This window comes from Lagopus muta, chromosome 5, assembly GCF_023343835.1.
Source record: "Lagopus muta isolate bLagMut1 chromosome 5, bLagMut1 primary, whole genome shotgun sequence".
NCBI classification, from domain to species: domain Eukaryota; kingdom Metazoa; phylum Chordata; class Aves; order Galliformes; family Phasianidae; genus Lagopus; species Lagopus muta.
This window is the reverse complement of record NC_064437.1, coordinates 43,468,957-43,490,694: the sequence shown is the minus strand read 5'-3', so window position 1 is coordinate 43,490,694 and position 21,738 is coordinate 43,468,957. Positions and strand designations below refer to the sequence as shown.

The 21,738-nt window shown below is 37.1% G+C and overlaps 2 protein-coding genes across 7 annotated transcripts in view; one reads left to right on the top strand and one right to left on the bottom strand.

The window, feature by feature from the left end:
- The window catches only part of RPS24 (ribosomal protein S24), a 559,366-nt gene that overhangs the window by 435,639 nt on the left and 101,989 nt on the right, over positions 1 to 21,738 (top strand). The window lies entirely within an intron of this gene.
- DLG5 (discs large MAGUK scaffold protein 5) overlaps positions 1 to 21,738 on the bottom strand; it is a 101,858-nt gene that overhangs the window by 29,050 nt on the left and 51,070 nt on the right. For both annotated transcript variants that reach the window (XM_048946528.1, XM_048946529.1), the window contains exons 3-11: positions 20,831 to 20,996; positions 16,511 to 16,654; positions 15,842 to 16,025; positions 11,113 to 11,372; positions 7,341 to 7,653; positions 3,524 to 3,754; positions 2,594 to 2,778; positions 1,906 to 2,031; positions 1,087 to 1,219 (exon numbers count right to left, since the gene is read on the bottom strand). In XM_048946528.1, coding sequence (XP_048802485.1) covers positions 1,087 to 1,219; positions 1,906 to 2,031; positions 2,594 to 2,778; positions 3,524 to 3,754; positions 7,341 to 7,653; positions 11,113 to 11,372; positions 15,842 to 16,025; positions 16,511 to 16,654; positions 20,831 to 20,996 — 1,742 coding nt within the window. The remainder of the gene's footprint in view (positions 1 to 1,086; positions 1,220 to 1,905; positions 2,032 to 2,593; positions 2,779 to 3,523; positions 3,755 to 7,340; positions 7,654 to 11,112; positions 11,373 to 15,841; positions 16,026 to 16,510; positions 16,655 to 20,830; positions 20,997 to 21,738) is intronic.

Here is a 21,738-nt window from a genome sequence, read left to right as displayed (position 1 = left end):
TGCCTGCTCACAAGAGGCATTTCTTTAAGCTTGTCCTATGTCCTCATATTTACAAAGTATCTTTTATGGATAAATTCTTGTATTTTTTACTTCAATATATAAGCTCACAGTTTCATCGGGCATTAGGACAATCATTCATAGATCATAGTGTCATTGTACTAAGTAAATATTATTTCTCCCATTTTTGAGCTGAGTGATAATGCAGAATACTGGCATAAGCAGACAGGTAGTGCTGAAGCAAAAATAAAGTGATTTAGACTTATTCACTTCCATAATCTCCACACAGAAATTAAAATGCTGGTAAGGTCAACAAGGATTTCCTCATGTATCCTATCAAGGTTGGCACAATATCATTACTACAATTTGATGTCTAGATGCTGTTGTAAGTGAAAGACAGCATGGAAGACTGTATGTATGTTCTACAGGGTCAAAAAATGACCACTAGCAAACAGTGAGCCGCATCTATCAAAAATTTTAATTAGAAAATGATACACAACTTGAATAAGGAACAGTGAAATATGAACTCCAGACAACAAAGAGGAAAAATAAAATGAAATTATACAATTAGAATAATAAAAGGATGAAGAAGTTTTCTTCACGATGTAGCATCCTTTCAACACAGAAGTCTAAACTGAAAGGCAATGCTGCACTAAAATAATGTTCATTAAAATTTACTGCCATATCTGAGTAGGAAGAGGTGAAATAGTTTCACGTTAGTGCTTAACTATTCCATGCACAGATAATAAATGATTTTGCCTTCTAGAGTAGGTGCCATTGCATCTTAAGTTTGTGCCAAATTACTGCCATTTCTGTGATAAATCACCGATTTTAAGAATACAGGATTTAACTTCGCAAGAGAGAGAAATATTTTTATTTATACTCAGTATGAAAAAAAGAAAAACTTTGTACGTTAATAACTTGTTTTTGTCAACTTGTTTCATCTAGATGTTACTTGAAATGTGCCTGGCTCCCATCACTAAAGAGAAATAAAAAAAAAAACAACCAACGCATATAGCATCAAGATGTTATAATAGACTTCAAAATTGATCAATATACAAAATAATGCAGTTAGCATCTTTGACTCACTCTGTCTTTTTCAAATTCCACTACTTCTGTTTCCCATTCCAGAGAATCTGTGTCTATGGCTGAGTCGTGGGAACTATGGGCCATCAGTTGACGGAATCTGGCCTCCTTTTCCAACTGATTCTCCATCTTCTCTCTAAGGAAATAAAATACTTATATACAGAGAAGTCTTTTAAAAAAAACTGATGCATAACATTATAATTGTGAGATGTTGTCTAAGTAAAAAAATCCAAGCTGCACCAGAAAGCTGCCCTCTGCTTCTATTTTTCCAGTATCCTTTGGCTACTGCTGAATACTTTCATTTTCTATATATCATGCTAACTCACTTTAACCTTTTCGTTGTTTGCGTTGCTTTTGTATGGCTGTCATGTACAACTAGAATTCCTACATAACTCTTCCAAACTGCATCTAATTTACCCTCAGATGAACTGCAACAGTACGCTTACATGTGCACATAATATCAAAAGCAAAATCTTTTCAACAAATCATTGACATAACATATAATGTTTTGGTTTTTTGTTTGTTTGTTTTTGTTTGTTTTTTTTGCATTCATAAACTAAGGAGATTACAGTTGAGAGGAACTAAACTGCAATTAATCCAACTTCAGTGAAAGAGTTCGTTTAAATGTATCTCCACAGTAAAAGGCTTAAAAATCTTTCTCATTAATATGATAAAACTGTTAAAATTGGAGGACTTAGAACCTCATACTTCCACGTAAGTGAAAACAATTCTAGTGACATATTGCTAATTCACAGATGCAATTAATGAACCAAAGTTTTTATCATAAAGATTCCACAGATTTTAATATATCCTACAACATACTTCAGTTCCTTCAGTTCACGCACAGCATCATTTTTCTGCTTCCTCATGTCATCCAGATTGCGAAGAGCTTCAGCCAAGTCACTCACAGCTCGGTCTCTCTCCCTCCGTAAGTTGTCACACAGAGTCCTTTAAAAGCAAAAAAAGCAGTTTCACAAAATCTCAGGAAAAAAAAAAAAATGAAGCAGAAAAAATTACATACTCTATCATACTTTATGAAAAAGCTTGTCAGGATAACTGAAGCTTTCTTCACCTCTTACAATACTTTATTTTTACTGATCTTTAGAACAGAAAAAAATTCCAGTGAAATTTTTTCCCTTAATTCCTTACACGTGTCTAATAACAAGATAGGTATCCTTTGTCAGATATCCCTAAAGGTAAATAATTATTTGAAGGACTATAGGCATAGCAAAGTATATCAGGACTAAAACAAGCCTTCATTTGTCATTCGTAGCCAGCAGTGCTGATAGGCTCTCTGATACTTAGAGACATGTTATGGTGATAAAAGAACAGACTAAACAAAATGTCTGGTAACATGCTCTCAACTTCAAACATATCCACTGATAGTTAATGCACAAGTTCCAACAAGTTAAAAAAAATTGCAAGCAAAATCCAATATGTCCTAGAACTTCATTAGCTGCACAGAAGGTATTACAATATATCTGTCATGTACCAGCTAACATTTATTTACCGTATACTTTCCCTTTCTGCAACAATCTTATCTCGCTCTTGGAAAGCCCAGTCTCTCCTGCACTTGGCTACTTCTGCTTCCTGGACAGCTTCCTTTAGTTCTTGTGACATAGCCTCATATTGTTTCCGAAGCATTTCAATTTCTTTGTTTGCTCTTTCTATGTCTAAGGTAGCAGAATCTTGTATCTAGGAATTAAGAAACATAGGTAAGGATTTTAGGCACAACTTTTAGGTACTCACTGTTTTCCTGGGACAACAATTTCCACAAATAAGAATCTCACTTCAAAATAACATCAATGAACACATTATATTTCAGAGGTAACACACCATGCTTATATCCTGCTCTGCTTAATACTCAAGATCCTTCAAGAATATTTAGGAATTTGATACACTATTATGAGTAGTTATAATACAGATTTCCTACACTAACGTCTGTTAACTGCCCTGGGACTATGCTCTCCCTCTCAGTCTACAGAGAGAGATACAGATATATAGTCTTCATAATAAGAATGCGTACAAATTAAAACATTTACAATCATACTTCATTTAACTTTGGTTATTACATGCTAAAACCAGCTAACGTTCTGAACTGGTCACAGGCATGAACACCACACAGTATAGAGGGCATCAAGCCTACCAGCAGGTAATAAGCTGCGAAGAAACCTGCTGTGTTACAATATTTTATTGACTTTATGTATTTTTTAATTTAAAAAAATAAACCAGAACAAAAAAAGCCCTGAAGCTTAACATGAAGTGTGACTGTATATCACTATTTCTTAAAGAAGATACATGCATTTATACAAATATCTTCTACAGTGACTCCAGGCAAAGGAAATAACACCCAGAATGCCCAGATTTTGATCAAGTCTCATAAAAATAACTGATTCCTAATAGCTAAGAAGGAAAAGTCATCAGTAAACAACCGCAATACCTGACGGGCTTGATAGTATTCCCTTAATAGATGGTCCCTTTGGATTATGGCTTCTGTTCTCTCTTTCCTGGCAACATCTCTTTCTTCCTTCACTGTCTCTATATCCTTGCAAGCTTGATCAAGCTCCTTCTGGGCCTCAGCTTTGTCCTTCACTTCATGACAGTATTTTTCCAGCAACTCATTCCTCTCACAAATTGCTCGATCTCTTTCCACTAAAGCTGAGTTCAGCTCCTAAAACAAGATCCATTGTTCACAGCAGGTTAAGCACAGAAGGAATCAGTTCATCTTTTCAACTGCATATACACTAGAGAGTCTGCAACAAACATTCTGAAAAAGGCAGCAGAATAAGACTGCACTTACATTACATACAAGAAGTATTAGCAAAGAATATTAAGTGTGGTATTACAGGTTTCACATCACCAGCATGTCTAGCAAATTGATTTGACAGAACAAAGAAGAAATACATTAAGTAATATGTGTCTCATTAATTACTTGCAGTACATTTCATGTACATGTTCAACTGCTGAGGACTAGAAACAAGAAATAGGTATTTTAGTATGTTTCTATAAAGAGTGAGGCATTGAAACAGTTGAATTTCAGATTTTTAGGTGCTCCAACTTTCTAGGAACATTCAGCAAGAGCTACAAAGAAGCCTTTCTATATAAAGACACTCTTTTGAGCCAGAAAGCATTTATATTTTTATTTTAAAAAATTCATCAAAGATAGTTGACATCTGAAAAGCGAAGGCAGAAAAGCGTCCAATGCGTAAAGATAGAAAGACAAGAAAGGCATCATGCCACATTCTCTACTTTACCCTGTGATTTGCATAGAATAAAATTGTATATTTAAAGCATAGAAGACAATTATTATATAATTGGTTTTGTGTTACAACATCTAATTAAGGCTATTCAAGTTGTTAAAACAGTTCTGTAATTGCTTTAAAACAGGTAATTTTGTGCTAAAGCAGCAGGTAAGTTGTAGAATTAATGTTTCAGCTTGTGAATTTTGAAGATATCATTGAATCTCAATTAACAGAGAACTCAAGCTTGGGTTTTGGGTTTTTTTTGTTGTTCTGTTTGCTTGTATATCTTTGACTTAACATCAGCAAAAGCTTCAGTTGCTCAATAAATGAAGAGAGAAATTCCCAACCCATATGGTCATGCAAACAAATTTCAGTAATGAAAGCAACATTTTGCACAGTTTAACTATTGTGCAACCAAGTACATGTCTTAAACTCACACAAAAATATTAATTCTTTTCTAGCATGCAGAAGAGGAGAAAGTCACCACAGTATCAAGAGAGAAGACCCTTAATTGAAGAAGAATCTAAGGTACTCTACAATGATTGGGAAAAAAGCCCAGAACATTCTGCCATAGTTTATTCCAGTATGCTTGGTATAAACTATGTGAAGAAGAGTAGCTGTTGCCTCCAGTGGTCAGTAGTAAAATTTCACTTCTGTCTTTTCCTGTGACAACTGCACAGAACTACAACATGTCAGCATAAATCATCCGCCATTTAGCACTGGTAAGAGCAGATACTGTTATGAAACATTACAGTGCTTTGATTTTAATAAAGCTCTAAAATGGTAAATTAGCCTTATGTTTGAAGCAGTTTTTGCATTTGAAAATGATACAATAATCTCATATAGGACAAAACACAACAGCTCTGTTAAACAGAAGGGAAGGCTGACTGCCAATAGTTTTGAATTTAGACATTAAATTAGGAAACTGACTCAACCAGTAACTGCTCACAATGAAATATTTAAAAATAATTCCTCCATTTCAGCAGCTTTTACATTTCTTCTGGACAAAAGGTAAACATATACAAGCTTCATAAAATGAACTACATTTAAAACCTAAATGTGCTACCACAGCCATTTACTGAGTATGGGGTAATGGCATGTAAAGCTGCTATACAGCAGGAGTGCACTGCACAAAAGGCACAATTTGGCAAGCACCAGAGCAACCAGTTTCATATAGGAAAATCCTGCCTACACAGGGACATCTTGTGGGATACTACTTGAAATGATTACTTGATCGATAACTTTTTTTGACCTTTTCAACACCTGCCTTGCCAGAGCTAGAAAATCCCTTATCCACCAAACGCAACTGCAGCAAGCCAATACAATGTTCCAATACAGGAACATACCTGATCACAAGCACAAGAGTCACAGCTACAGGAAAGGAAAAACAAGAATGAAAAGAAAACTCATAATTGTGGCATTTTACACAATTTAGCACACTACAGAGTTATTTCAGCTTTCTGATGGGCCTGTTCTGGGGAGTGAAGAAAAATGCATGTCTGCAGCCTCTCAGTATCTCATTCACCAGTCCTAGGCTCTTTCCATTCTTTCTCAACTAGCCATTCAAGATGGCCATTTTAGTAGGAGGGAACAGACATATATTTTAAATCTTCTTCTCCTTTTTATGGAAGTACTTTGGAAAACTACCCACAGTGCCAGGAAAAAATACCAGGATTATTTGAAGCAGGTGTGCAAGAGAACTACCACTGCCATCAGTATTTTCAAGCTCAGGGAGGGTAGATTCAGGTTAGATAAAAGGAAAAAAAAATTTTACAATGAGGGTGGTGAGGCAGTGGGACAGGTTGTCTGGTGATGTGGTTGATGCCCCATGCTTGGAGACTTCCAAGGTGAGGTTGGATAAGGCCTTGGGCAACCTGATCTAGCTATGGAGCCCCTGTTCATCATAGGGAAGTTGGACTAGATGGCCCTTAGAGGTGCCTTCCAAGTCTAAGGGATTCTATGATTCCATCCCTTACTAGCTACTCTGATTCCACTGAAATTAATATAAAAATTTTCTATTGGTTTACTAGCTTTGATTAAAGTAGAACAGGTACAAAACATGATTTGTACAAAACCTCACTGTACAAGTTAAGATGTGTAGCAAGGTAATTTTGAATTCTTAAACCGAGAAACTAATTATTTTTAAAAACTCTTATGCCATGCATCCACATTAAGCCCCTTAAGAGTGTAATTTAAGAAAAAAGCTCCATGCCTTCAATTTAATAAAGAGCATTTTGTTTCCCTGTAACGTTATGGAAGAAAAAAAGGTAAAATGGAATCTACAGACAATGGAATACATGCATTTGTACGTATTTGATGCTAAATTAAATATTTCTAATAAAAACAGCGAAGTGCTTACAGGCAGCCAAAATGAAACAGAGTAGCAAGCTGTGTTTCAGAAATTTTAGCAGCAATGTTATAACGTATTTGTATTATAAACATTTCAAGAACATACTGCTGAAAGAAGTCCAGGTTTTGCATACTTCAAGGTATACATCAACTCAAGTGAAAACTTTTATCTTCAAAATATCCTTTAATCCTTGAACTGAAAGCAAAGCAGGAGTGAAAAAGAGTAAAAATATGTCTACCAGTGAAGGCTTTGCATAAATATTGAGACTTTCTATCACATAACGTCTTAAGTCAGAGTAAAGGGTATCCAGTGGTTCCTCCGGAGTTTAAAACAATGAATGTTGAGAACTATTTATTTATTTTTAATAGATATTGTTACTTGTGAAGGTCTGTAAGGTGAACTTAATACAGGAGAGCTTTATAACGAGCAGAAGAAAGTTAAGCCAAGTAAAGAAAAAATTTCAACTGACAGTCTACTCAAACATGGAGCTTAGTAAATTGACAGTAAAATGGACTGTTATAAGAGAACAGTTAGAGGGGGAACATCAGTACGAAATTCCTCTTTGCAACGCAGTTCTGTTTTCCATCAATTGGTTATACATTTCTAACTCTAGCATCAGTAATGCATACTTATTTCCCTTCCCCATCAAAACAATAGCTTAGTACCTGTCTTAAAGCTTCCATCTCTTCACTAGCCACTCGTTTCTCAGAAGAAGTGTTCTTCAGTTTGGACTCTGCAAGCTCCAGCTCTGTTTGAAGCTTATCTACCTCTTTGATTACTTGATCTCTCTCACTCATTATGAGGCGATATTCATTGAAAACTGAATCCCTTTCTTCCTTGTATTTTTCTGAATCCTTTGCTGCTTTCAGCTGCATTGTTTTGAACCTTGTCACCTCTGACTGTAATCGCTCCATCTCTCTCTGCAACTCTTTGTTTTGGGCTGTGGCGTTGCTTAGTTCCTGCTGTACTGACTCAAATCTAGGAACAAGTAGAAATGTCAGTAAGATATTTATACCTCACTTTCCCTTTTTCATATATTAAGGATTTTGTCAGATAATCAAATGTACCCATAGGTAAAACACAACTTCAGTGGACATCCTAGACATCAGACAGTGCTGCAAAATATAATTTAGACTAATTATTGCTTTTGGAATATCAGTGTGAAAGGGAGAACCTGTATGAGGAACTGAAACAAAAATTTTTAGAAATTAGAATTTTATTATTAAAACAGATTTACAATATGTTTTCAAAAAGAAATGCAAAACATCACCATTTTTGATAGCACAAGCTTAATGTGAATTTAATGCATTGATTACTGATCATCTTCAAACGGAATTCCTTCCCCAACACACATTCCTAGGTATGTGGCAAGAAGTTAAACAAATGTAGAAACTGAGAAAAAAAAAAAAAACAAAAGCAGAGCAACTTCCACATGCCCAAAAATGCCATAAGTTTGGTTGGTACAGGACAGGTTAGAAGGAGACAAAACAAAATAAGTTTACTGTAAAAAAGTAGACCATGCACCTAGAACAGTAACTCGAACATCCTTAATAATTTTCACCCACGTTCATCCAGTGACAATTGAAAGCTTATGTACTTTACCAATTATGAAGTTTAATTTCTCAATAGTATATATAGTGGCTTTTGTGTTTATACTGACAAAATATTTCTAAAAGTGAAAAATTAACTCTGCATATCAGTTCACAAATAGGCTTAAAAATTGAACTTTCCTCAAGAGCAACATTCTATCATAACAAGACATTTGGGTTTTCTTGTATGTCTTTTAACAGAAAACTCCCAGCAAAAGCCCTTGGTGGAAACACTGTACCCAATCTGAAGGAACTTTCAGGATCATCTAAATTTGAAGTGCCCACAAACCTTTGGAATACTTAGTTCTCTATCACACACACACCTCTACTGTTCAAGTGTCATTTTGTGTCTATTCCAGCATGTTGCCTAACGTTTCCCAAGAGAAAGCTGTGAACTCAATTTCATGTATTTCCTCAAAAGTCTCAGTAGATTCACAGGATTGACACCACATTACTGAGGCACCTGACAGTAATTTCAAAACTATTTCCCTGCTCTTTTTGGGAAATTCTTCTGTTTAAAGAGACCATCAGGACAGGATTTCTAGTATTACAAACTATATTTGTATTTTCTTTTCAGAACAGCGAACATGAAGATAAAGAAGAATATATGATACTACAATAGATACAACAAGGACATAGCACAAATCTAAAATAGAAACTATTCCAAACAATCTCATTGCCATTTGAGAACCCACATTATTGCTGGAACAGGCTGCCCAGAAAGGTCGTGGATGCCCTGTCCCTGAGGGTGTTCAAGGCCAGGTTGGACGGGGCCCTGGGCAGCCTCAAATTTGTATCAAATGTGTCAAACGTGGAGGTTGGCAGACCTGCCTGTAACAGGGGTGTTTGGGCCTTGATGATCCTTGAGGTCCCTTCCAACCCAAGCCACCCTATTTTATGATTCTATGATATTTGAAAAATATTTGGGGTCAAATCAAGGACAACACAGAAAATACAGGGGAGAGGGGAAGGGGAAAGACTTAATGCAACATTTTTCAAACAAAGAAAATGATATCAATAAGAAAGAAAAAACTACAACTAGCATGCTGGCATGTCCTTTATGAAAGAGGTCGGAGGGATGAAGAAAAGTCTATGCCTCACAATGCTATTCTATTTTAATATGTGTATATGTAACAACTGAGACAACTTGAAAAGAAAGTTCTAGCTAAAATACTGTTGTCCCACCTGACTTTGCAATGCCTCCTAAGGAGGAAATATGGGCAGCTGGATCAAATTGTTACAGATGCCTTCTATAGGGAAAAATGCAACTGTAACTGGACTTTGTAACTTGAATGGGTTGTAAGTATTGGGATATTGCAGCAATAAGCATACCTTTCTAAGTAGTAACCAAGATGTCCTGTTTTGTCTTAAACAACTGCAAACTGTGGGCAGATCTGAGTACCACAGCTCTCATTCAAAATGAAGAGGGACATTAAAAGTGAGGTTTGGCACACTAGAATTAGACGTTTCCATCTGCAGTTTTACCTGCAAAACATTCATCAGCTAAATTCACCAGGTAGAGCTTCCTATGCCATTATTGAGACAATTCCACAGATGCGAGAAAAATAAAAGGTTGAAACTGTCATGATATTCTAAGGCCAAAGACTCACTCTAAATGAGATTTGGGACACTATTTAAGTCTTGCTCTTTCTGCTCTCATTAAACAAAACTGATTTACTGTTGGTATTAATAAAAGAAAATGGTACTACTGCAATTTATGATCAACTCATCTTTAAAATGAAAGCTTGTTGAGTCTGATTTTCTGAAAAATACACACACCTGAAACATATTAAAAATTTTTTGCTCAGCCAAACAAATGCAGTTTTGGTTATGCAAAAACGATATAAAGAGTAAGACAAATAAAGCCTGAATTTCTGTAACTAGCAACCAGTAAAAAGAAGTCCAGATCCAAAGATAAAGAATTTATACCTTTTAGTTAAGTCCCACCTTATTAACTCAACTGAATCATTGGTTCACAGGAATAAGGATATCAAGCCTGAAATTCCTAAAACTGACCTTTGCTCATCATCAAACTAACTTTTTTTCTGAAGAAAAACACCTAAACCACAAGTCATAATACAAATATGTTGAGCTCCACCATGGTTCTGGTGTTTGCTGCAGTACATATGTGAGACTTTTTCTCACTTTCCAGAATCCATGCCAGTCTAAGTTATGACTTCTTTTATCTTACTATACCTTATAACTTATTAGAAAGATTAGAACTGTATACATGCTATGCATATGTATAGCACCTATGCTCAATTTAATATTTTTAAATACAATCTGTCTACAAAAGTGGTAAACAACGCTTTCTTGGATTTGGTCTGTTGGAGATTGAAGTAAAAACATTCTCCACATCTACAGATGTACTTTGGATTCTTAATGACTGTTAGCATTCATCTTAACCAAGACAGCAGACCTAGTATCAAGCTGGAGCAGAGAGAAGTTAAGTATGGTGTGATATTGTTTGTGTCCTTCTGCTTTGACATTTGTGCTGCTCTCAGTCACAACACCTTCCCAGTGGGCTAAGACACACAGATGCCTCCAGTGAACTCTGCTGCAAGGCTTAAGCTCTGTCTCAAGAGTCCCCCATGGTCTCAAAATCTTATGTCATAAGAAATTAACTTGAGAATATCTTCTCTAGCTAAACATCTTTTGGAAATTATATATACTTTTTCCAAATAACATCCCCTTCACATATTTTATGCTGTTCTAGAAACTCTTTTACGCAAGCTTACACATCTCACCAAGAGAAAATACTAGAATTTCTTCTGCAGTGAAAATAAGATGCAATGTTAAGATTGTTAGAGCCTACACAGCATATCCAAATAAAAAAGAAACCCTATACCTTCTGAGAGAGGACGAATATTGCTGTTGAAAATGTATTGCTGTGTCCCTTTGCTTCATTAGCATGTCAATCTGTTTCTGAAGACGTCTGTTCTCCTCCTCAGCCTGCTCTAGGCGACTGAGATCTGTATTGTGACTTGCTATCTTCTCATTGTAACGCTTTCTTAAGGCATCATAATCCTTCTTCACACCCTCTAGCTTGTCCATTGCTGTATCATAGAGCTTATTTAATATCTCTGATGACCCATTTTGCTTCATAACCTAAAAAAAAAAAAAAAAGAGAAACTTTAAGTCTTGCATGTAGAGAGAAACGCATGCCTTGATGAGATGTGAGAAAGCATTTAAAGATCATCTACTTTTACTTCGCGTGTAAAATTATTGTCTCCACAGCAAAAGAAGTCTTTATTTAAGCAGCACTTGGCCAATGTACTGATGAAATCTCTATATTAAAATAATCTTAACTTCAGCCTCCTAAAAACCAATAGTATCAGAAATAAACTTTATTTTTAATCAGCCCGATGCTTTTATCAATAACGATAAAACAAAAAATACACTCTGCAATTTTAATAAATGTTCTTTTCTGTGATTAAGAAAGAATAGAGCCTCCACTTAGCATTACTGCTACTCTAACCATCACTATATCATCTGCTTAATGTTAACTGAAAAAAAAAAATCTGCCTTCTCATAAGTCAGTGAAACTCTCTAACCGTAATTGCTATCAACGAATATTAAATTTACATTGTTTTTGAAGTATTTTTTAAGTTTCGGAAAGAGGTTAATTGCTATTCGACGAGCAAGATAATGGTTGCAATTTAGGAAATGACCAAGAGGTGGCACTCATGACAGATTCTATGCTCAGGGAATAACTCATTTAAAACTTGAAGAGAATGAAATCTAATCCAGACACACAGGCATTTATTCTAATATTTATACAATACTTAATCTGAAAACTATCTACAAACATTCATGCTTCAAAAGCTATTCAAACAATATTAATAGGGACACAAAATCCACTTTAACATGCAAATTCTGACCAGAAAATTAGTTTTAAATTAATTTCCATTGAACAAAGAATTGTGCTGTAAATGGCAACATTTATTGTAAATGACTTGCAAAAACAACAAACTCATGAACTTCAGAAAATCTAGTCTTTTCATAGTAAAGGGCAAAAAATGTGCACAAAATGAGGAATTTTTTTTTTAATTTTTATATGCCATACTGGTTTTCTCCTCTTCCTGTATTTGAAATTGAAAACTAGATTTGATGGAGCAATAGGAAGAAATAGGGTGGCTTGATACACAGAGGTGCCAGGAGTTTACATAATCCTAACATTAGCCCATACATCTATGTCCTTTAATGTCTGAAAAGATGAGCTCTATCAAAAGTTCAGAACAAACACATAGCAACCACTCCACACAAAATCAAACACATTTCAACTACCAGACTTGGTTCTTTAGTCATCTGCTCTAGAGCTGAGATAGCACGATTTCACTACAAAGTTGGAAAAGATTTTCCCTGCCACGCACATTGATCCCATATCACTGACACTTTCAGGTACCTTTGGCTCTTCATCTTTTTCTTACATTCAGTGCAAGGACATAGGAGATGGGACGTCTGCACAGAAGAAACTGTTGCCACCATGCAGCCTGCCCACTCAGTGTGCCCTACTCACTGCCCATAGGTAGCACCAATAGGTAGGTCTACCTATGGTAGACCAATTTTTACTGTCAGAAAAACACTTCTGTGCACAAAGAAGAGAAGAGGTAACATTCTTTAGCCTGATGCTGGATGCTGGTCTCCTTTAATTAGTGTTCACAAAGCACTCCAGGAACAAAACTGAGCTTTAGGGAATCTCATCAGCATGGTGAATTCCATACATACGGACACGTTCTCGTCAGTTTCAGTAGCACAAGCCACACAGAGCTGGAGGCGTTGGTAGCTAGCATGAGTCAGTGAACCATTTTAGAGAAAATAAACATGCCAATGTTGCTTCTTATTCGAGAACATACTATTATTCTGTATAATAAAATGTAAGCATATGTAAAGTGTAAGTATGTTAATTTACATTGTACTCATGAATACTCCTTTCCTGAAGATTAGTTCCCAAAATAAGTTTGAAAACAGAGTTCTTGAGAATCCAAACAGAAACAAGCCTCTTCTCACTGCCTAAGCATACATGTACTGTCTTTTTGTCGAAAGCACACTAAATAATTCAAGAAGGACAGCTATGCCAGAAGTTTGATGGAAGTAAGCATAAACTTGCTAAAAGAGATTTCACAGAGGCAGAAAGAAATGCCATAAGCAGGAAACAGAGAAATGAGGAAGGTCTTCTATTCAAAACCCCAGCGTGAGAAAAAGTGAGTAGTCCCAGCTGGACCAAGGAAGACAACTACAAGAAACAGTGTGAGCAGCAGGAACATAAGCTGGGCAGCTCCTAAACAGCAAATCAATGACAAACTAAGAGTAATTCAATCAAAAGTTTGTGCTCTCCAAGGCCAATGAGATGCTGTTTTGACACAGCCTGAAGATGAAACAAGACATCAGAGTTATCAACAAAAACAGAATTAGACTAATACAGATGAGAAATGACACCGACAAGATAAGGATCTTGGCACCCCTTCAAGACATGATTCACTTTGACATGCTGAGAAATGGAGCTACACAACTTTCTCATTGAGAGTAACACACATACTTTAAAGTTTTAATCATGATGTTGTTGACGTGAGACTGAATTTCTTCAAATAAATGTTTAAAATGATGTTTCAACCTTCCTTTGTGCTGACAGACAATTTCAGATTTAGACAATCTCAAAACACAGCAACCTTCTCTTGGAGGTTTCACACCTCTGCCTTGCAGCCTGACAAGCTGATGCAAAGCTGATGCACAGAACAATTATGCCATTTGCCCAGGTTAACACAGCAAACTATTCTTGCTGCACAGAACATAACCCACATTCTGAATCAATTCAGCAAACCACAACAGAACTCTAAAGATGAATACTTGAGAGGATTGGGCCACAAGGAAATGCAAATTGCCATTCCTTTTTTCACTAGCTCTCAAATATCTCCTAAGGCACCACTTATCATAGAGAGCTTGTTTTGACCTTTGCACCTCCTACCCTAGCAAATGATTATTTTTGTTTACAAAGGTTTTACTTCTGAAGTCTAATGTTTGACTTGTAAGTTTGTCCTGTGAATCAGAATACACACACTCAAATAGGATATTCTATTTAGCTGTTCAAGATGTTAGTGTAACTACTTTAACTGTTCTGGATGAGAACCGTGGACCTGATAGCACCAGTCACTAATGACGATTCCTCTTGGCTTTCCTTCTTCAGAATACACAAGCAACTTTGCTGTTGAGACTGTTATACACAGCTGTGTAATGCCTTCTTCCAGTTCTGAAAAGACTTTTTTTTTTGTTTCAAGTTCATAAACATTACAGAATCACAGAACAGCCAGGGTTGGAAGAGACCTCAAGGATCATGAAACTCCAACTCCCCTGCCACATGCAGGGCCACCAATCTCTCCATTTATTACAAGACCAGGTTGTCCAGGGCCCCATCCAACCTGGCTTTGAACACCTCCAGGGACGTGGCATCCACAACCTCTCTGGGCAGCCTGTTCCAGCACCTCACCAATCTCACAGTAAAGAGCTTCCCCCTGACATCCAACCTTAATCTTCCCTCCCTCAACTTAAAACCATTTCCCCCATGCCCTGCTGTTATCAACCCTTTCAAAGAGTTGATTTCCTCCTGTTTGCAGGCTCCCTTTAGATACTGAAAGGTTGCAATGAGGTCACATTGCAGCCTTCTTTTCTCCAGGCTGAACAAGCCCAGCTCCCTCAGCCTGTCTTCATAGAGGAGGTGCTCCAGTCCCCTGATCATCTTTGTGGCCCTCCCTCCTCTGGACCCTCTCCAACAACTCCCTGTCTGTCTTGTACTGGGGGCTCCAGACCTGGACACAGTACTCCATATGGGGCTTCACAAGAGCAGAGTAGAGGGAGACAATCACCTCCCTGTCCCTGCTGGCCACCCCTCTTTTTGATGGAGCCCAGGATACCATTTGCCTTCCAAGCCGCAAGGGCACACTGTTAGCTTATGTTAAGTTTTTCATCTATCAAGATTCCCAGGTCCTTCTCCACAGGGCTGCTCTCAAGGACATTAATTGATCTATAGCTTTGTCCTAACTCAATAGCATCGGTGAACCTAAATAACCAATCTTTGTTAATTCCTCTAAAATTTGTCAGTAAAAGAAAGAAAAATGTCACTCTTTTCTTTTCTTCCTGTAACACATGGCAAAAAAAAAAAAAAAAAAAAAAAAAGCATAACATCCATTTTAAAGCTTGTCCTGTCTCATACATTAATCCAGTACCATAGCCTTTTTCAATCACCTTGCAACTTCAAACTAGGTTTTTGATGCCTCCCCTATCAATTTAAAAATACCACATAACATACGATCTTCTAAAAAACTCGTTTCTTCTCTGCATCAAAATCTCTTCATGCTATTTAATATTCTATATCCCCTGTTCTTTCTCCAGCTAGGTACAGAAAAAATTAATTCAAATTCACATTCATCCCTAGTAACATGTAAGGCTTTTTTTTTTTTTTTTTTTCAGACTCAGTGAGACATAAAATGCAGCAATGCTACACGCTCATTTTTCTAGGCTTATTTGTCAAAGAAAAAAGTTAATGTATTCTTCTAGCACATACATTACAAGCTGTAACTTACCTGCTGCTGCTGGCTGCGTAGGTCTGTTATCTCTTTCTGATCCTCATCGTGAAGCCTTTTCATTTCCTCACACGACTGCTGGAGATGGTTATGTTCTCTCACCAACTGTGTGTTTTTCCTCTTCAAGGTATCCATGTCCTCCTTCAGCTGTGATTGGTCACTCAGCAGTCGACTGTGCAATGTGCTGTCATGGCACAGAAAAACACGCATGGGGAGAAAAATTTGCCCAGAGTGTTCTAACTAGTTTCAAGTAAGAGCTCGCTACCTAGAAAGCAGATCAAACTAACTCAATTCTTCAAATTTTAGAATTACAAGAACCAGAAAAATCAGAGAAGAACATAAAAATAGCAAACTACATCTTCTCCAATTACCTTCTGCTCTCAAACCTGACTATTGCATTGTAATTGCAAGTCAACAACCAGGCTTTCTTTGTCTACGTCCCTCCAAGCTATCAGGGATTTCTATCTCAAGTTCTCCAAAAGTAACAGGTAGCTCATATTTTTATCATTTCAAATAGTCCCAAATTATTTTTTATCTGATGCATGCAAACATTGATCGTGCAATTAGAGTGGAATAACAGAACAAGAAATCATTTGTTTACCATACTTTAATATGCTACAATTTAATACTAATTGGTAAATTGCTTCTTACAGATTTACTAATACTTACTGATAAAAATCAGCCTCTTTTGCTGCTTCTTCACATCTTTTTAATGTCTTAGTATGTTGATTCTGCAGGGACTGTAGGTCTGACATGGCCTTCATGCACTGAATCTTCAGTCTTTCATAGTCATGATTAGGTTTTGGACTAGGCCTAGGAAGGAAAAAGTATTTTTGAAGTTAAATAAACATTACCACACACCTGAGGCTGTTGGACCCTTGCTGCGCTTTAAAATTCATATACTGTTTGAACCACAGAATCATAGGGGTTGGAAGGGACCTACAGAGATCATCGAGTCCAACCCCCTGCCAAAACAGGTTCCCTACACCAGGTGTTCAGGCAGGTGTTGAACATCTCCAGAGAAGGAGACTCCACAACCCCCCTGGGCAGCCTGTTCCAGTGCTCCGTCACCCTCACTGTAAAGAAGTTCTTGCACACATTTGTGCAGAACTTCCTATGCTGCAGTTTCTGGCCATTTCCCCTTGTCCTGTCTCCACATACTGCTGAGAAGAATCTGGCCTCGCACTCTGCCCCTCACACCTTAGATATTTATAGACCTGGATCAGGTCCCTCTCAGTCTTCTTTTCTCAAGGCTAAGCAGACGCAGTTCACTTAGCCTTTCAACCAAAGAAAGCAGTAACTGACACTTCTCTGGATTCTGTGATGAGGTTCAGCATTAAGCTGTTGTGATCTTACTTAACAAGTATCAACAACTACACAGATTTGAATAGACTGCTTTGTTTTGGTTGTTTGGTTGTTTTTTGTTTTTTTTTTTCTGACTTCTGAACAGCAATGCAGTTCCCTTAGTACAAATGCATCTTTTTCTTGCTAAGACGTAGGCCCTTGGAACAGCAGTGTAGAACATACCGCCTTTGCAGTGCAGGCTTTTTGTTTCCTGTAGATCAGCTAGAATGCAGGAAGCTACTGGCAGCATTGCTGTCCATTTCTCTTTGTAGGCTGATATTTATATTTACCCACATGATATCCTTGTTTATAGGAATTATTTTTTTTTTTTTTTAGAGTTCAACAATACATGAAACATACATGTAATTCGTGTATGAAAGCTAGACATGCCAGACAAGTTGTCACCGCAGCTTTGAGAGAGACTCAACAGTTACTTCTTAGAGAAACTTCTTGCAATGAAATATTTTGCAGTAAGGTGGATTTGATTAACTTAGTATGAGTGTATGTTAACTGGACTCAGTAAGCTTAAAGCTGCAACTTAGAATTAAATGTGTTTTAGTTCATGTTCTCATTTTAGTGACTGCTGGACAGATAGTATCAACTTTCAAAAACCTCACTCTGAAGTCTAATTTAAATCAATACTTGGATTTTCAGTGATTCTGTCAATGGTGCAAACATCTCAAATAGAGTTTTACTACTGCTAATTAGAATTATATTTTAAAAGGGAAACTAACACTACAGTAGTTATGGTAATATATTTGTAAGACTGCACGAGTGTTTTCTTTTTATACCCAGAAACAGATAGTGAATTCAAAAAGTAACAATATAATAGAAAAAAAAGACATTCCTGAAGACTTGACTTGAACATTCAGTTTCTTTATATGAATTTGTGTTTTAATTGTTACTGCAGTCTGTCAGTAAAGGAAAGAATTGATGGGTTCTTTCTTCCCCCTTCTTCCTGGAGAAAGGGGCAAAGGAGGAATTACAAGACCTTATTACTGAGCAGCTCAAATACAACCAAGTTTCTAAAAAGTACCTTCACACCTTTCAGACATATGCTAAGCACCTGTGAGTCAGATGTGACTGCTATGTGTTTTCTTATGACTCTCAACACTGCAGCTATGCAGAACCATTTTTACTTCAATTCAGTTGCCAGATGAATTTCAGTTCCAGAATCCATGCTGCTGTTCTTGTATGAATCGAAGAGAGTTCTGGTTACTTCTAAAGCAGAGCTTACAGCCATTTTCGAGAGTATGGTGGCAAGAAAGGGAGACAGGGCAATCTGTGCAACAGTGGACTAAATGTGATATGAGACTGAACAAACTAGACATCAACTGATTTTTCTCCTTCCTCCCCCCCCATTGTTTGTTAGAGGTACAGGATCCAGGAGAAGACGCACAGACAGCTGTAAGAAACTTCATTTTGAAAGTAGAAAATACAGTGATGAAAAAACAAGAAAGCATAATCCCACTAAATCCAGGTTTTAAACTTTATGATTTATGATTTTATGAATTATTTTCTAACATAAAAAAATGCATCAAGTACATTGGATACACTTTGTAGACATTATCTGTGTTGGTCAATTGCCAGACAGAATAAAAGTGTTGCTGTGAAAGTCATGCCTAATATTTTATTAGGTTGGACTACAATGTCAGAGGTGGATGTTGATGGTATGGCAGTAAAGGCTGAATCTTCCCATCAATATTCCATTACATTTGTGACAGATGGCAGCAGATGGACAGTCTGGCAGAATAGCATTTGAGGTAGAAGTGTGAATGAAGCAAAGGTGTGTCACTGAATTCCTCCATGCAGAATAAACAGCACCCTTTGACATTCATTGACAATTGCTGAATGCTTCTGGAGATCAAACACCCAATGTGAGCACAGTGAGGCCATCAGTGGCGCATTTCAACAGCAGTGACAGTGGGTCACCTCCAATGGTGCAGATTTTTATGAGTGCAGCATGCAGGCTCTTGTTCATTGCTGGTGAAAACGCATAGTTAATAGTGTTGAAAAAGAGCATTTTGTAGCTGATAATTTGCTTCATAGTCTTATTGTGCTCCGCATCCATTGTAGTTTCATGAATCTACATAGGAAGCATTACTTTCAGAGGGAACTACAAATACAGAGCGCACCTTGACCACAATAAGTCATTTGGTCAAAGCCCTACTTTAGTACTACAACACGTGTATGCATACAGTCACTCTCATGTGACTCAATCACAGCATGAGCAATCCTACTCCTGTCCAACAGAGTAACATGTGCTACTCTGATTTAGCTCATCACAATCCACTTCTGTGGTTCCTCTTCCATTACTCTAGGACTTAGTCAACACTAGATTTCAAAAACAGCTCTCAATTTTGCAACCACCTGCCTTCTCAGCCAGCACAGCCTAGCCTACAAACACTTTGCCAGCTGCAGCTATTTCTAAGCATGCCACCACGATTTGTTGAGATTCACCTCTACAGCACCCATGTTTGAGAGAACCACTGTGATACTACAATGTCTTTTAAGGCTGCAAAAGCCATCACCTAAATGGTGGCGTTTCACATTTCACAATTCAGAGTGGCAGTTGGCAGTGTTGGTGCTTTGACAACTGGAAAGCTAACGATGTTTTCTGTATGAGGAAAGTACAAAATACCATCAAGTTTTCAAAAAGCAAAGTAGCATATTTATATGAGAGTAATATTTTTTTATTTTATAAAGGAAAAGAAAAAGTCAGCTAGTAACCTTTGTTCATTTTCCAGCCATCAAATATTTAATTTTTTGGAAGCTAGCATCCTCCATTTTATATAAACCACCCAAACACTGTCCAAACAATGTTTATTGTAATGATTTTTCTTTAAGCTGTAAACTTTCATATTTTCTGCAACGTACAAATCTTAATATTGGCAAAAGATTGATTTGACAACTAAAGAAAGAAAACTAGGGCAGGCTAGAGCACAGCTCATCAGAACTTCATTAATAGTATCCGGGATTATAGAGAACAACACTTTAAGCTGTAAAATCCCCAATGCCTAAGCTCTAGTGGCTTCACATAAGAAGAATCTCTGTTCGAGTAAGAAATAAACCAAAGCTCTGTCAAAGATATTGATATTTGACAACCCTTTTTCTCTCTTCACCACAACACTTACAGACCCTCAAGATAGAACACAAAGCTCCCCAAGTCCCTGCAGTAGTCTTCCTTCCAACAACCTCAGGGTGAGGAGGCTGAAACAATCAGCTAAGGAGCAAATAATAAAGCACACAGATTTTCTCATCTTCAGTTCACTGGCTCAAATCTTGAAACCTCTCGTATGGACAAGATTTCTATTAATCACCACTTCAAAGCAGCAAACACTTCAGCCACTGTCTTCCACATCCTCCCATAATTAGCAACTAGCTTGTTTTCTTCTCTCAAGATTGATTCAAGTCCTATTCACCTGTTCCCCTCAATCCCACAGCAAAATTGCTGTAAAAAGCAGGAACACGCATTCCACATGCAGCTCTGAAACCTCTTTGTGGTCACCCTACCCCTACATATGCGTCACCACAATGTATGTACCTCAAAAGCAACATAAACACACACTGCAATATTACTGCTACTTTACAAGCAAGAAACTAGATACTTGAAAATTAACGAAGACTAAGTTGAAAGGAAATTACCTGCAGTCATCAAAAGTTGATCCAGGAGATGAAAGTGCAAGTCGCTTGCGCAGCTCATCCCTCTCCCGAGTTACCTGTCGGAGCTGAAATAATATTGTCTCCAGCTTCTCACTCATCTGTCTTGTATCTGATACAGGTGGTGGAGATGATGCTTTGCCAGTTGTACCTGACCAAGAGACAACGAACTGACAGTCAGAGAACTCCTCAAAAGAACAAAGCCACTTCATTGAAATAATTAGTACTATTAAAAAAAAAACAAACCTATGTTTTCTTTTACAGATTCTTGTTCAAAAACAAATTGTTCAAGTTTTCATCAGTGAGTTGACACAAAAACTCAATTCAGTCAGACTTCACATTAGCAAAACAGCTTTATTTGTGTTGCTAGTAATTTTTTCATGAGTAAGTCCCTTGCTTCCTCATGTACTTACAAACTACCATCTAAGAAGGGACAACTGATGGGCAAAGTAAGAAGAATTAGCCATATGGCTTGCCTAGAAAAAAGGCAAGGTACTTTTGGACTCATAACTGCAAAGACCTCAAACAACAAAACACAAAAAGTCTCACATAAAAGGTCATTTCCAATGAAGTATCAGGTTCCACGCTTTAAGAAAAAAAATATATATAAAAAGAAGAAAAAATACACTTAATCAACTTAGCTCAGTGATAGTAGACAAACTGTTACATCAGAGGGACTCTTCTCCTGATCCTTTAACCTTATAGATCGACTATTTCATAGGTATACTATGACTAGCTTGATTTTTTTTTTTTCCAGGAAAATCCTGTTTTCATACATTACAACTTATCAGTCATGCATGCAAAGATTTGACTTGGCAGCAAATTAGGAGAGCCAGGCTTCACTTTTAACAACACTGGTTAAAATGAGCACACTACAATCACTGCAACTGGAC